The sequence below is a fragment of the Sinohyriopsis cumingii genome, chromosome 17 (assembly GCF_028554795.1).
Source record: "Sinohyriopsis cumingii isolate HCF-2022 chromosome 17, ASM2855479v2, whole genome shotgun sequence".
In the NCBI taxonomy this organism is placed as follows: Eukaryota; Metazoa; Mollusca; class Bivalvia; order Unionida; family Unionidae; genus Sinohyriopsis; species Sinohyriopsis cumingii.
This window is the reverse complement of record NC_142977.1, coordinates 122264954-122281710: the sequence shown is the minus strand read 5'-3', so window position 1 is coordinate 122281710 and position 16757 is coordinate 122264954. Positions and strand designations below refer to the sequence as shown.

General features: G+C 43.3%; 1 protein-coding gene across 2 annotated transcripts in view; it reads right to left on the bottom strand.

Moving 5' to 3' along the window:
* Positions 1 to 16757, bottom strand: part of LOC149779790 (brevican core protein-like) — a 68318-nt gene that overhangs the window by 47472 nt on the left and 4089 nt on the right. For both annotated transcript variants that reach the window (XM_089940661.1, XM_089940662.1), the window contains exons 2-4: positions 16026 to 16115; positions 15122 to 15289; positions 14614 to 14727 (exon numbers count right to left, since the gene is read on the bottom strand). In XM_089940661.1, the coding sequence (XP_089796787.1) occupies positions 14614 to 14727; positions 15122 to 15289; positions 16026 to 16089 (346 nt within the window). In that variant the 5' untranslated portion in view covers positions 16090 to 16115. The remainder of the gene's footprint in view (positions 1 to 14613; positions 14728 to 15121; positions 15290 to 16025; positions 16116 to 16757) is intronic.

Sequence of the window (16757 nt, the reverse complement as noted above, 5' to 3'; positions counted from 1 at the left end):
AGTTTCACCGTGACTTTTCCTTTGGTGAATGGAATATTTTGTCCCAAATCTCCTTTTATAGTAATGTTGACCGTGTCCAAATAAGACTTGCTGACCGGCAAATAGTGAGGACGGACAAATTCGCGGTGAACGTGGTAAGTGTTTCCACCTTCCTCGTCAGCGTTCGTGGCAGAATCCACTTTGAAAGGAATGACACGCAGTAACGGTACGGAGGTGTGTCCCACCACGTTATACTCCACCACATCAGAGTACACAAAGATCAAATTCAGTCCTTGGTTCAGTTCTACCGGGGTACGAAAATACTTGGCAAAAGTCTCGTTGTCGTAAATGCCTGATGATTCGGGTTGTCCTTTTCGTTCTACTTTCTTCCTCAGCTCCATGTCACCGCCCAACATGTCAAACAATTCAGGACAAAATACAATGGACAGGATTTTACTCCGCTCAAATTTCATCAAGAAGCGACGAGCTACTTTGTGATACTCCATGGTGACACTTTTGTTCTTGACAATCTCAAAAGCTTTCCCAAACATGCCATTAAACTTGGAGGCTATGGCGCTGACCAAATGATGACCACTAAAATAATAGCCTGGGAGAGTGGACAAGTGGTAGGTCGTGGTTTTAGTTTTGTCATTATAGGTTTTAATGTCAGATATGGTGGCTCTCTTATCCAACTCCAGTTGCAATGGCTCGTCAAGAACTTCCACATCAAAAAAATTTTGATTGGGAAGGACATTGAGGACTTGGGTCGGGTGAATCATTTCTACCAAAGCCACTTCCCAATGGGCTTCGTGATCTAAAGGGATGGCTTGAGGTAATTTAGCCGTGTAACAGCACAACGTGTTGTGGGGAAACACCTCCATGGAACTGTCACTGGGTAAGGTTAAGTAAAATTGGTTTTGGTGACTCATAATTCCAGAGTTCTGTGGCTGTCCGAGGGGATATTACTGGACGTCAGAGGCGTGTCTCTGCCCAAAATGGGGTTCTGGTTGTGGTTGTTGGAGTGGTGACTGACACTGGCACTGGACACAAGGTTCCCGTTGTTCCCGTTCGAGGAGAATTTCAGGGAGGGATTAGGAAGCAGGTAACCGATGCAACTGCTCAATAAAATGGTCCACAATTGTTTGCCTCCTTGTTGCAAACTCAAATTGGCAATGGCTGCCCCGATGACACAATACACCACGAAGATTTGGCAGAAAAAGACGATTTGCGTTTTAGGCACACGTTCTCCACACCACACCCACAAGGGTTGTTTTTGTAAATCTTGCACAGAAGAACTAGGTGAAGAAGAAGGAGTGGTCGACGTAGCTGCGTCTGATGTGTGAAAGGGCATGATGGTCACTTCTTTTTATAGTCGATGACTTGCGAAGCGTCGATCCAAGAATCGAAACTGGGTGGATATCCTTTCCAACGTACTTTGACTTCTTTGACACGTCGTTTGCCCACTTTACGGGTTCTGCGTTCGAGAATGCTTTCGATGTCGTACACGTCGTCTTCTTTTTTGGTGACACGTTGTAACTCGGGCAAATAAAACGTTCCTTTGAGCACTTCTCCGTTCATGTCTTCCAATTTATAGACAGCAGGATGACGGCCATGCACTCGTCCAGTGACGCGAAACAATTCGGTCGTCCAGTTAGGTAAGTAACCTTTGTCGAAAGTGCGTTTGGTTTTGCCAATGCGCACCCAATCTCCTACGAACAACTCTCCACTTTTCTTGGGGACAGCCCTCGTCGGGGACGTACCGTACAGGCGCTCAAACACCAGCACTTCGTTGTCGGGAGTCACGTCTTGCGGGGCACGTCCGATGCTTCGATGGTAAGATTGGTTGTACGCTTGCACCAGGTGCGGTAAGATGTCGATGTACTTCAGAGTGTGGTGATGCGTAAAATATTTCCACATGCGTTCTTTCAAAGTGCGTTGAAAACGTTCCACGATGCTGGCTTTGGTTTCTGGATTCTCGGTGGTAAAAAAATGAATGTCACGTTTCTTTAATTCTTTTTGGAAAGCTTGGTTCAGAAATTCGGTGCCTTTCTCCGTTTGCCATCGAAGAGGGTGACGACCGCTTTGTTTCAACACTCGTTGCAGGGCTCGCACTAACTCGCTGCTGGATTTGGAAGTCAAGGGCACGACCCAGGCAAATTTGGAAACGACGTCGATGACACAAAACAAATATTTGTAGCCACGATTGTAGCTGGCCAAATGAGAGACATCGGCTAAATCGGCTTGCCATTGATGATCGATGCCTTCCACTCGGGTGCGACTTCTGACAAACTTGCGTCGAATGGGTTTGTGCAAAGTGTAGGTAGCTTGTTCTTGTAACCATCGTTGCACTTGAGGTAAACGGAGACTTTTCAGTCGCGTTTTGGCAGCACGATACAATTTTTGAACTCCTGCGTAACCTGCATAATGGGAGGGATCGTAGCAAAAGCTGGCTAAGACTTTTTCCATTTTTTGTGTGTTAATAAGTCACCCACTCTTCGGTGATGCTACTTTGGGTGGGACGAAAGGGTGGTTTAGAAACGGATTTACGTGTCCGATGGGCTACGGGAGTAGAAGTCGAAGGTAGTGGTGGTGGAGGTGGCAATGGAATGGCTTTGGTTTTCTTTTTTCACTTCTGGTTTCCCTTCTTTCTTTTTCACTTCTGTCGAAGGAGGAGTGGACATCATCTTTTTAACCCAAGCTTTCATTTCTTCTCGTTGGGGTGTGGGGGACGGGGTCAACAAGAATGCTGCAATCTTACTCGAAATGGGAGCTGCTGACGGTGTTTGAAACACTTCTCGCATCTCTTCTTCCTCAGGCCTTCGTGGGGTAGCATCTCTGGTGACCCCTGGGGATGGTAGTAGTGGTGTTGTAATTGGGACATCTCGCTCAAATTGGGATTGGGAGGTAAATGCGGGGTGCGTTGTTCTTGCCACCGATGGTATTCCATCCATCGTTTGTAAGGCACTAAAGCTAGTTTTCGTCCTTCCATGGGGTTGTCAGGGGTCGATTCTGAGATCTTGGGACTTCCGAGGGCGTTTTTATCTTGCTCCCACCAGTCCTCCCAACATGGTTCCCAAGACTCTTTTCAGTATGGGGCCTAACAAGAGAGGTAAAATACCTCCACGTTGCACTAACATCTTCTTTTTTTGACGAATGGGAATTTTCTTTTGAACCATTTTCCGAAGAACGTGACGATGTTTGCCTAAGCATTGTTTCTGGTGTTTGGACAAAGGGATCGTGCCTTTCAAGACGTTCAAACAACATTCGTACACGGTATCGATGACCTCTTTGGAGGCCGTTTGAATGAGTTTTTTTCGTAGGGGTGGAGAAGCTTTGGACAGGACAGATAACATGTCCCCATGTTTGGCTAAACGTGGTGGCAGTCCTTTCCTTTTCTTTCCTTGGGGTTTTCTGGAGGGTGACATCTTTGAGTCTTCAGGAGCACCAAAAAACACTGATACCCTACTTGGTCACAGGCCTTTTTTATACTGGAACGCGTCGCCACTGATTGTCTTTACGTCGTATCAGTTTGAGGACAGGCATGACACGTCGTGCAGGGGTACGTAACGGACTAAATCGAGCCAGTTCTTGCTTGGACAAATCCAGTAAACTTTGTAACATGCCCGATCTTTCATGGACTTTGATTTTTGGGAGAAGGTACTTTGTGAGCAGCAGCCACTGCCACTAAATTGGAGGGTCCTGCCACTGGGGAAGTTCTTTTTGGGGTCATCAACGGAGAAGTTCTTGGTGTGATCAACGTCTCCAAGTACTCTTCAGTTCCTGGTGTCATCAACGGAGAAGTGGACAAACGTCAGGATGCCGGAGACGCAGTCACCGCTGTGGCAGGTCGTGGTTTACGAGTGTAAGGTTGCGTCCTAGCCGAAGTGCCTCTCTTGCGACTAGTTTTCTTCTGTGGACTTTTCTTTTTCTGGGGACTTTTTTTCTGTTTCTTTTTCTGGGGGCTTCTTTTCTTTTTCCGGGGTGGTGTCTGGTAAGAGGAGGGTCCTGCCACTGGAGAAAATCTCCTTGGGGACCTGGTCTTTTTCTTTTTCTTCTTGGGGCTTCGTTGGACTTTTGTCTTCGGGATAACTTTGGGGGCATTAGGATCCCATCTTAAGAGTGAGCGAATGATGACCCCTCCTAGAGTACCGCTCCCTCCAGGTTTCAAAATGATTTGTTTTTTGGTTTGAGTGTCGATGCGGGGATCGGCCAGTTGGACCAAAGCGACTTTGTTTCGATCGAAAAAGCGTTGGGTTTGATGAGGAATCTGAATGATTCCTTGGAGTATTTGACGTGCCGTCACCGTGAACCATCGTAAGACTTCTTTGAGACTAGCTTATAAGACACGGGCTCGTATTTGTGGATTTTTTTCTCGACTGATGCCATACAAGGCACGAATCAATTTGACGGGAAGATGCGACTGAAGGGACGACATGTTCACACTGTGTGAGACAGACGAAAAAGGGTCTGAGGTTTTTATAGATTTTTTATGGGGAGTGAAATGAAGTCGAGGACGGAGACGTGTACAGGACAGGCCCTCCGTCTTGGCACCAGTGGTGAAACAAGTGGGTACGAAATCGCAAATCCTCGGGGGTGGAAGGTTTCAAATCGATGAGTAAATAGGCGTGTGGCGTTTGAGTGGCATCGTCGTACGCCTGAGTCAGCCAAGGCGTTCTTAACTGTTTGGCTAAGACTTGCACTTGCGATTTATCTCGAGGGCTTTTAAACAAGACCACGTAATGCGCATTGAGACTGATGGTGCGATGGGCTTTACTTTGTTGAAACAAATTTTGGGTGATGTAAACGACACTGGCATTACGGTGATGCCCTTTGCGCGTGAACCATACTTTAATTTCTTCTTCGTCTTCTCCTAACATGTCGTCGAAAATGACCAAATGGGTTTGACGGGAGTCAGAGACGATGCCGTCGTCTTCTTTAGGAATGCCTTCCACAAACACGATGGAATCGCCTTGACTTTCTCGCAAGAGGTTGTACGCCGATTGCCACTCTTTGTAACACCACACGATCCGTTGAGGTGGCCGATTTATCAAATGATGTTTATGTTCGATCAAACGTTTGACGAATTCGGTTTTGCCTGAACCGCTAGGTCCAGCAATGAGCATGTTAAAGGGATGGCAAAGATACAAAGCCTCCCAACTGGCACGATCTAAGTGTTCGTCGATGACTTTGACAGTGGAGGAAGAGGGTGCAGAGACAGCAGAGGTAGCCATTGTGTGAGAAATGTCACTTGTGACACGAAAACAAACAAGACAAGAGTTTATATACTTTTTCAGAACACGTTTATTGAATGTTTTTTTCAAACATGAATACGAAAGACAAAAATACATAAAAGCCAAAGGCTTAAGTACAAGGATAAAAGGCACATGATAACCATGAACGTGGAATAAAAACAAGTGTCTGTACAACAACAACATGTTTTGCGTAATGTTCTAACCAGTTCAACAGGGGGTAAGGTCACACAAGTGTCCTCCCGAAAGGGTCTTTCAGGTCTGTCCACGACAGTCCTGTCCTGGGTGACGGGTTCTTCTGGCACCGTCACTAACACGGGTTGAAAAGTAACTTTTTTCCTTGAACAACTCTCGTGCATACTGGGCCACTTCTTGAGTCCAAGCCTCAAAACCCCATTCTTTCCAGGCACGGACATCTGTCCAATGGGGATGTAAGTCACAAGCTACACACACATCGTCATACACGTCTTGGGTAGCTAAAAGTTGACGAATCTTTTTTTCCTGTTGAGGTCGAGAAGTATCCAGATGAAAACGCAAGGCTTTGAGCAAAAGGAGTTTTTCGTGACCATTTAAGGCCATTGAGGTGGTAAGTACTCATCGTAAAGAGTCCACAAAGAATCGGCTGGTAAACGAAATCCCAGAAAACAAGTCACTAAGACACACACTACTTGTCGTCCCAAATTGAATGGATAAAATTCTTGTAATAATTGATGGTAATGATCCACGGTTTGAATATGGTCATTGAGTACCTTCCACGGAATCTGTTCCATGATATGTGACATAATCCGTGGCATGGCAACTTGATTTTATAGTGTCTTTGTTTCGGAAGCAATAAAGGTATTTTCTAACCAAACATGTTCGTTCTCCAGTAGAGAATTTAAATGTTACATACTGTAACTGAAACGTCAGAATTTGTCTAGATGTTTCGTCTTTTTCTAAGCAGATTCCATGTAACAAATGTTGGTAATCCTTTAACTCATCTTCCTCAATACGTTGCAGTAAGTGAATCTCGAAGTAACCAAAATTACGAACGTCTGGTCCATCATCATTCACAAACTGAAAGTGTTCAACAAGGTCTGACCACTGAAAAAATTTCTGACGAATCAGTCCTCTTATACCATTCAGGTACCAATGGTTAAAGATCTGGTGACGTAACGGATGCAATTGTTCCTAACGTTTCACTTGTATTTTGACCAGCTCTCGGTAAATGCGTTCTCTCAACTCCACAGGCAAAGCACGAATGTTCTCTAGCAAAGTATCCATGAATAGGTCATACTAAATCCTCTTTGGTCTGACACAAGAAATGTACTGTTTGCACAAACATGGTTTTAATTCATTGTCGAATCTAAATCGTTTCACCACTAATCTACACATTACAATTCGTTCAGAAGTTTCCTCTTTCACTAAGTTGACATTGCGTGAAAGATGTTGGTAATTCGTTAACTCTTCCTCTGGAATTCGATGCAGTACGTTTACAATGTAGTAGATAGAATCGTCAATACCAAACCATTCCTTTTTATAACCAGGAGGTCGTTGATCAATGTCTGTCCAATGGAACAGTTTCAACTCAATCAGTCCTTGTATAGCATTCAGGTACCAGTGGTTCAAACACCGGTGACGTAATGGATGCAATTGTTCTTTACGTTTCACTTGTATTTTGACCAGCTCTCGGTAAATCCTTTCTCTCAACTCCACAGGCAAAGCACGAATGTTCTCTTGTAAAGTATTCATGAATAGGTCAGTCCGTACAATTCACAAAAGTAATCCACATAGTGAGTAATTTCTGACCACTGCCATTCAGGGTAACGTCCAAGAATGTCACTGAACTCTTTTGATGTAAACGGTCTAAAGCGATATAATAGGATGAATGCACCCTTGACCCAAAGAAATCTAACACACTGGTTGACTTTTTTCACTTTCCTCTTCTGAATTTCTCGACACAAAAGTTCTACAGTGACCCATTCAGATTTCACTCTGGCAAACCCCTGCCAAACTTCCTTGTAAATCTTCTCTTGCAGTTCTTTAGGTAATGATTCAATATCGTTTTTGAAATGAAGTTTCAATACTGGTCTCGGTGATGTCCAACATTTGACTCCTAGCCAATCTGGTTTCTTCTTCGTCAACTACATGGTAAGTTACTTCAATGTTTCGGTCCCACTAAGGGTAAGTAATGACAATTCGGTGACCATCGAGCATGTTCAACGTAGGCCGAATCTTGCGGTTCCCAGTGGTGAAGTGACACACCGCAACTGAAGCACTTGACTTTATCTCCTTCGCCCAAGTAGAAAAATCCGGCTCTGGCTAATTCTTCGGGGGTCGGTCCTCCCAGATACTTAGGCCATTTTCCTTTGAACGATTGAAGACGATTTTCAAAGTCACAGTATTCCGACAAACGCTCAGGAAACGAATATTGGTCTTTCACAGGTTCGTTTCGATGAGGGCTGGGTAACATGAACAGGAGTTTGCTCAGGGCTGGATGACATCCGTAAGGGGGTAGACGTGAAGGTGAACATTCCCCTTTAAAACGAAACTCAGTAAAATGTCCAAGAGGACGAGCGGCATCACTTTCGCATCCTACAGGTTTGACACGCACAGCATCACTTTCCATGATAGGGGTAGGGACACTAAAGTTCCCATGATGCTTTACGCCATCGCTCAGGTCACAAGGTATAGCATCGTACCCATCGCAAGGCTCACAATCGCATTCCACTTCCGAAGTCTCACACTTGAATTATGTCTTTCTAAACAACTTGTTTCGTGTTTCTCTGAAAGAATTCATCTTGTTCGCTCGGTCTTGGTAGTCACAATGAACTATCGATCTTGCCTAGGGTTCCTTTTTATATACAGACCAATACCGACGTGTCCATACGGTAAGGTGAAATGATTGGGAAGTCGCACTCGCTTCTGGTACACGATTTGATAGACTTTTTCCAAGGGTCGACTGACGATGTGGTGAGTGGGTAAACGTACAATCTTGTTCGGTTGGTAAGTGGTCACTTTAAAGTTTGCATCCTCTCCCGATTGCAAGGCTTCTTTCAATACGCCAAAGTTGACCACACGACTGGTACGATGATTCAGAGTCAGTCCTTTCACTTTGTACGTCGTGTGCACTTCTCCTTGTTTGTCACGGTATTCGTGGCCGTAATTTTTGGGACCGCCACTGACGAAACTTAGAATCTTGTCGTCGGGATGCTCGTATGTCCAGGATCCTAAACGGTCTCCTTCGATGTCAGGGTGCTGTTGACTCGGGTGATGGATGTAAATGCAACTGTCCGTGTCAAACTACAGGACGCGTTCCCCTAACAGTTCTAAAGCTTCGTACAATTTTAAGCGAGCATGGGCTGTCACGTAAGCTGCAATGATGACATTTCCAAAAGGGTCGTCTTGTATAAAGTCCAGATCTTCTTCGTAATTGACCAAGATCAAATCCTCTCGAACGACGTCCACGTGTTTCATGTATTTGGTTTTGTCGTGAATCATCTGGAAGTAGCGGGAAGGTTCTGTCAAATATTCCGTCTTGGGTAAACACGGTCGTTGTGCCATTTTACCCCACAAGCAATTTAACATCACTTTGGCAAACGATCGCCTGCCTTCGTTTTTCTCGATGTGGTCTAAAGTGATGCCTTCTTGTTCATAATATTTCTCTTTGAATTGTATTTGGTCTTCGGGAGTATGACACCAGGAAGGATAGCCTCTGGCTTCTTGCTTCAGTTTCAAAAAGGCATCCACGTAGTCGGCGAAAATGCCTTTCTGAGTAGGGTCACCCTTGTGGTATTGTTGTGTCTTGGGAAAGTGGCAAATTTCGTACACTTCTAACAGTTGGTATCCCATGTCCAGACCTTTGAACAATTCTACGCTGACCCAGGTTCCCGTCAAGGCACGTTCTTCCTGGGTGTGCTGACAAGGTTGGTCTTGGTTGCACGTTTCGGCACAAGTACGGCACAAGGGAAACATCAGTTTGCCTTGACAATGGTGAGGTAAGACGGGATGGTATACGTTCGTGGGAGGTAAAACTTTGCACTTGATCAAGCCTTCGTATTGTCGAATGTTTTTCAGGTCGATGTGTTCCGTCAGCAATTGCGGGTGCCCTACAGGAAAGCGACAATATTTGCACACGTAGGGATACAACGAACACACGTCCAAGTATTTGATTTCTTCTCCTTTCTCTTCGTCGGCTTGGTACAGCAAACAGGTGGCATTGGTCCTTCCTCCGTACAAACTATCCCTCGGGTTCAGCGGGTCCATGAACTGGTAACTTTCCACGAGGCGTTTAAACTCGGGATCGGTTTTCATACGGTGATCGTACTCGTGTTCCCACATTTCCACCACTTGGTATCCTTGCTGTTCTAACTTTAGGCGCCGCTGACAAGTGTCCTGGTACAAGTCTTCCATGGTCCGTTGTAAAAACTGATTTTTAGTGTCACGGTCAGGGTAACAGACGGGACATCCGTGAAATAAGCAACCGTTAAACTCGTACACGATCTTGGGGTTTTCTAAGTCCCAGCCATCGACCGAATACGTTCCGATGGTCTTTTCGCCCCCTCCGTTGCGGGCATGCTGAATCCACTTGTCTTCCTTGTCGCACAAGTAATGTAACCAACGTAGGGCTTTGACCGAGTATTGACGCTTGACATAGTGGGTCGTTTGAGGGCTGATCACAGCTACGGTGTTTTCAGGCATGAATCGTTGTCGATACACTAAGGAACACGCTTTGGCAATGGTGCAAGCTTCTTTCAAAGGATCGACCCCTCCGTGTTCCATGAACAGTTCTCGAAATTTTCCACAGCAACGCCGTAAAATGTCCACGTCGGAACGACAATACTTTAGCATTTCTTCCTGAAAGTCGAAAGGGTCCGAGGCGTGAGCCTGGTACCAAGCGTAGAAAGCTTCTCGTTGTTCGGTACGCATGTTGTCGGGGTCGTAATAGTGAGCCTCAGGCAAATGGGGTAGAACGACGTGTTGATTGGCTTCCGTATTGAAAAAGTGTGGAAAGTACCCTTTAGCCATTTCTGTCATTCCAAACGTTTTACGCATTCGGCTCAAAGGCATGGCCAAGTAGCTCATCGAATCTTTAAACTGTACTTGTCCCACTTGCATCAAAATGATTTTGGCTCCGTTCAAAGTCACTTTAGGACGCTCGGTGCCATGTTCCGTATAGTACCTCAAAAGAAACTGTCCATCGTATCCGGAGAAATTGTGAGCCATCACCGTGGCATGACGATGACAATCTCCGTAACGTTCGATGTCCTCTTGGCTCCACGTCTTGTCAATGGGGTCTAAGACCCATCGAGCGAAATCGGCTAGCGTGTTCGGTCCCCGAAAGATTTTTTTCACGTCCTCCAGGAATCTTGCTACAGTGAGAGCAATGACTGAAGATAGGTTCTTGAATGCACTTCTCGCACGCTCGATGAGCTACGCAGAAATTAGGAATGTGAATGCCGGTCTCTTGCATGCATTCGAAATCGAAAAAGATGAAATTGCCTTTCTTCTTCTGACCGTCCTCTTTCTCTGGTGGGGGTTGGTATTTTTGCACGTAGCATTGGTGTTCCAAGTCCACGATGTGGTGACAAATGTGACAGTTTTTCTTTCCTGAACATACGTGTGCCTTGGCAGTATTGGTACATAGGCCTTGTCCACACGTAGGGCACATTTCTGCTGTGAACCTTGTGTCTTCAAATGTTGTTGGTAACAGGTAGGGCTGACAAACGTGCGCAGACAAGTTGAACAAGGCACTGGTTCTTCGCTCAGACAGGGTGGAGAGGCCAAACATCCTGAGCATTTCCATCCACAATGTTTGTGTTGCTCTCGATTGTTATAACCATAGTCACATTTCTCACAATAATAACCGTATCCCAGAAATCCGGTGATACTGGTAATGGTATCGAAATGGTCATCGTGATAATAGACATGAATGTATTTTCCGTCCTTAAAATCTTGGCCTCGAAACAACAGAGACCCGCGCATTTCCTGAGGGTGCACTTTCAAGGTGTAGCGTAGGGTAGGGCATCTTGCAATTTTTGCATCTCAGGAATGCCACAGGGTGTGTCTTTGGACAGGCCAGCTTGTTGTAACAGGAGTTCTGCTTCGTTTCGTTGTTTGGTTCGGTTCGATTTTCGAATGTTCTCCCAGGTTCTTTTCCATTCTACCGTGTCGTTCTTGTTGGCATAGGTTCGTCCCACCACGATGGCACGGGCTAAACACATCTGATCTTGAGGGTTGTTAATTCGGACGAGACTTGTTTTGGTGTTGCGAAGGTCGTCCACCAATAACATCTTTTTGCGTCCTGTCCCTTGAGGAAGAGAGACGTGGGCCATTTTCAGTGTGGCTTTACCATCGGTGATGTCAAACTGGTCATTAGATTGTTGTACGTGTTGAATCTTGTCCATGATTTTGGAAGGGGTTAGTTCTGCGGGTCTGCTAAACTCGATCCAAACAGGGGATTTCAAACCGTCGTGATCTATGGATAATGTCAAGCGATCGTCTTCTTTGGGTTGACATTGTCGCTTGAGTGCGGTGAGCAAAGAATCCCACACCCCAGTGATGAACCCTTCTGCTTTCTCTAACGGTACTCCAGCCTTGAAATCTTTAAACTTCACTGAGTATTTGTAAGCCGTGGTTCCAATTTTTCTTGAGGAGCGCTTTTCGGTCTCTCGAATGGAATATTACTTTTCAGGGTTGACTAAGGGTGGTGAACTTTGTTTAGAGGGTTCGGATTCTGGTTCACTCATGTCCTCTTCAAAATCACTGGCATGAATTTGTGCCAAGATTTCAGCTCTGGTACGAGGCGATAGATCACGTTTCTGCCTCTTACTTTCTTCTTCTTCTTTCTTCTCGAATGAATAGGATCGTTTCATCTTGAGTGCAAAACGTCAAATGACTCAAGTGTAAACACCATAAACTAATTTATAGTCATGGCAGACCAGCGTATATAAAAGGGTGTGTGTCTTGTTCTTTCACTATTCATTTCACTCTCAAGCCGAGCACAACGATGGAAGAGACTAACCAAATCGAACGTTTCGTCAGAGCTTTGCGAGGGGTCATTAGAAAATTCTCTTCAGACCAGCCCACGGACTACTCTCCTTCCTTTCGAGATAAAAGTCAAGATACTTGCTATATCTGTCAGAAGAAAGGGCATTGGTCTTCAGAGTGTCCAGACCGTCAAAAAAGAAAAAAAACAGGGGCTAAAAAAGACAAAAGTCAAGATACCTGTTATTATTGTAAAGAAAAAGGACATTGGTCTCCAGATTGCCCAAAAAAGAAACAAGAGGAATCAGAAGAAAAGAGGAATTCTTCAGAAGAAGAGAGAGATTCTTCAGAGGAAGAGAGGGATTCTTCAGAGGAAGAGAGGGATTCTTCAGAGTAAGAAGAGGAAGAAAGAAGACAATTCTATTTACAAGAGGCAAAGAAACAGGAGAAGAAAAGAAGAAGGGAAGAAAATGAGGAGAAAGAAGAGGAAAAGAGGGTGAAGAAATTCAAAAAACAGAGAGACTAAACAAGGAGAAAGAAGAAGTCAATGAACTTTTTATTAAAGTGTTGTGTTGTGAATTGTGAATTGGATTGTAAAAAATGGATAAAAGAATAAATTAATGATATATGGTAAGTGTCTTTGAGTTCTGATTTTAAAATAAGAACGTACACTCACACACTCATACACAGAAACGTACTATAAGGGTAAAATGGGTGGGGTTTTTTTTGAGTTATTGGCAAATTGAAATTGTATTTCTTTTCGAGAAATGTGGGTGGCCCTGAAAAGGGCCTTTTTTCTTTATGGTGTAGGGGTGAGTTTAAGCAATCAACTTTAACTGCCTTAAGCCTTTGCCACGGCCAAGGCCTACTTCTGGACTGCGTAATGTTGATGATGATGATGATTGGGTTGAAATCACTAAGGGTGGTACGGTAGGCTTAGTCACAGGGTTAACGTGTTTAGCTCGGGAAGGTCGTATTCTCTTCGGTCGTAAGAAAGAAGTCTGATACATTTGTTTCAGACTTCTTAACTCCGCTAAAATGTCCAACAGTACCGTGACCGTTTGATTTTCACCCTCTTGTTTCTTTGCTGCTACTTCTTCTTGCTGTTGTTGCTCTTGTTTTTTTCTTACCTCTTCTTCTTGCTGCTGTTGCTGTAGGAGAAAAGCTTGTTCCGCTTCCTTTTGTCGTTGTATAAATTTCTCCAATTCTTCTTTCTGTCTCTGTCTAAAATTCTCCACTTGCGGTAATGAAGAAGGTAACGCAGGTTCCGGAACAAATTCTTGCGAGGAGAGAAAATCCACAAAATCCCAATTCACCTCTTCTGAAAGTAAGTCCGGGTTCCCTTGGGCAGTCTCCCCTGTTGGTGCACCCCAATGGATCGTTTTCTGAATTTCCGTCATGTTGAATCACTGTCGCATAGATTGACTGCACACAAGCGCTAGCGAATCTATATAGACTACGTGACGTCACAGACTGCTCTCTTCGGATTGGATGCGGGCTGACTGAATTTTGTAACGCGTGTTCGGATTGGTGAATGAACTCAATCCGTTTCAATCCTACCTCTACCTATAAATAAGCGCAGTTCACTGCATTGATTCACCTGTTCTCGTCGCTTCAAGATGTGGACCGATGTGCAATCTTCTACGCTTGTGTCTTCCATGATGTTCAGGACGGACATACTCATGTATGTCCGATCCAAGTGGACCATTGTCCACAGGACAAACACCAGCCTGTGGATACGTAGGATCTATGTTGAAAGACAAGGATGCCTGAAAAGAGTGCTGATTTACGGGCCAACAGTGAGACGCAGCCTAAGGACAAGAAGAAGACCAATGCGGTGTCATTTATGTTAATGAATACATTAACATAAACCCAAAGGCCCTTTTCAGGGCCAGCCATATTTCTCGAAGAGAGATAGCCTTTCAATTGCCTACCCTTTTTTAAATTTAAATTTAAATTTAAATTTAAAAAAAAACTTTTTTAAAAAAAAAAAAATCCCATATTCAATTTCCCTTGTCCCTAGACAAGCCCAAACTCTATTCCCATGTTAAATTTCCCTTGTCCCTAGACAGTCCCAAACTCTATGTTAAATTCCCATTGTCCCTAGAGTGACCCACGATTTTTCTCCATGTTAAATTTCCATTGTCCCTAGAGTGCCCCAGGGGTCTTTTTAATGCTAAGTCCCATTGTCCCTAGGGTATCCCTATTAACTACTTATATATATATATATATATATATATATATATATATATATATATATATATATATATATATATATATATATATATATATATATATATATATATATATATATATATATATATATATATATATATATATATATATATATATACACACACTGTATGTAGCTGCGTACTATGTATTAATTAAATCAATTACGTTAAGCAAAGGGATTTACCGTGTTCACAGTTTGGTCCAGAATAGCGACTGGTACAGCTGCAGTTGTAATGGTTGATCATCTCAATGCACGTGCCACCATTTTGACAGGGATTGCTAGCGCACTCGGGAATATCTTTAAAGTTCAAATAAATAAATAGCAAAATAAAAAATGGAATAATATGATATTCATCGGATTACATTGTGACTCATTTTAAAGAGTAAATTCATAATTATAGGCATAAATTCATGCGACTTAAAAATAAACTGTGAATAAAAAATAACTGTTCTCTTGACAGAAATGACGAAAGATGCTATATTGTGTTTAGGCTTTGGAGTCGTATAAGAGAATGAATAAATATTTCGCGCTCAGGAGGATTAATGACAGCTGCTACTCAAAGGTACATTGGTGTAACACTATTTATATGAGCGTGTAAGAATTAAGATAAATTAATATTTTGTCATGTGCGATCGTGTGAATGAAAAAGGACAGATGGAGATGTATTTTCGTAGGTGACGTGCTGTTATACCATCACAACAAGATCCTGTTGTTCCAGCTGGACAATCACAGTAACTATTTCTATTAACTCCTCCATTGAAGCAGGCATTATTACAATCTTCAGTTGCGTAATAAGGGCTGTATCTCGATCTCGTGCCATGACCACATGATGCACTGCAGCCGCCCCACTGACCCAACGCTGCAACGATATTTTTCATTTTTGATGTATTTGCCTGTCATCTCAAATTTCAGATAAAGCCATAACATAAACGGTCAATGTTGGTCTCATAATTAGACAATGAAGCAGAAAAACTCGCACAGAGTATATTTGGAGTGAATCAACATTTAAGGTTAGTACGAGTATAATCTGATCATTCCAAAGCTACTTCTACCCATAGTTTAATTAGCCAGTAATCGAGTTAAGGCCCAACCTGCCTAGTGAAGTTTATTCTGTAAACAACATATCATGTAGTTGATATTTGTTCATGGAAATATACTGAATACTCGGATCGTTATCAATGAAGGTAATTAGGTTTCCTTGTTCCTGAGTTTTGGACTTTAGTTTTTCACTTGAAAATTCCTTGTGATGGAACTTTTAGGACTATTTGGTACTTACTTCACAATATCGTAAGTTCTTTTTAAATGTTCATTTTGTATTTAGGGGAAAACTTATTTGCTGAAATTTACTAAACACGGTGGAGTTTGTTATGTTCTATTAGTTAAAGGCATTAGAGTTTTCCTTAAGATTCGTGCGTTAATCGCGCTAGTACCAGTGGAATTTAGCAAAGCGACAACTTGTATATATTGTGAAGGAACAAAAATTAATAGCGATTTGAAAAATGGTCTTCTCCACGCTCACAAAGAGTTATATATTCCTCTTAAGAGTTTACTTTAGTTCCCAAGGTAAGTGACCAAATTGTGTAAGTATTACCTACCTATTTTAATGAAGTACACTCCAAAGGTCAAAACTGTCAGAAGCACCGTCAACTTAACCGCCATGTTAATTGTTGTATGAAGTCCTCAATCTACAAAAAAAAAACGTACATGTTTTAATTCGGTTTCTCTGCAAATGGAGCCGAACATTTTCATTTCTAGCCACGAAAACATGTTCAGCAAGAAACTAGATAAAATGCGCGCGCGAGCGCGCGCGTGTGTGTGTGTGTGTGTGTGATTTGGATTTTTAACGTTGCATTAACAAATTTTCAGTCATATCGCTACGATGTCTGCAGTGCGACAGTTTATAGTGATGTCTAGCACTCGGGCATTATGCCGCAAACATGTAGCATGATGTCCCACCCAGTTACATTATCTTGACACCAGGCCGACCAGTCCTAACACTAACGTCTTAATGCTGAACGCCAAGCGAGGCAGCTGTTAGTACCATTTTTTGTACGTCTTTGGTATGACTCGACCGGGGATTGAACCCACGACCTCCCGCATCCGAGGCGGACGCTCTAACCACTAGGCCACCGGAGCGGTCGAGGTAAAGTGAACTCTCATGACTGTGACATGTTTTAACTTTGATCGCATTACAATTGTAGTCTTTGAACTTTCATGACTTTTCCTAAATTTGATTTCCTCTGCTTTAAAGCTTTCAATGACATGTTGATTCTCCAATTATCTAATCTTAATTTGGACTTTTGAGTATGGCAGTCTTGTTCATAAAC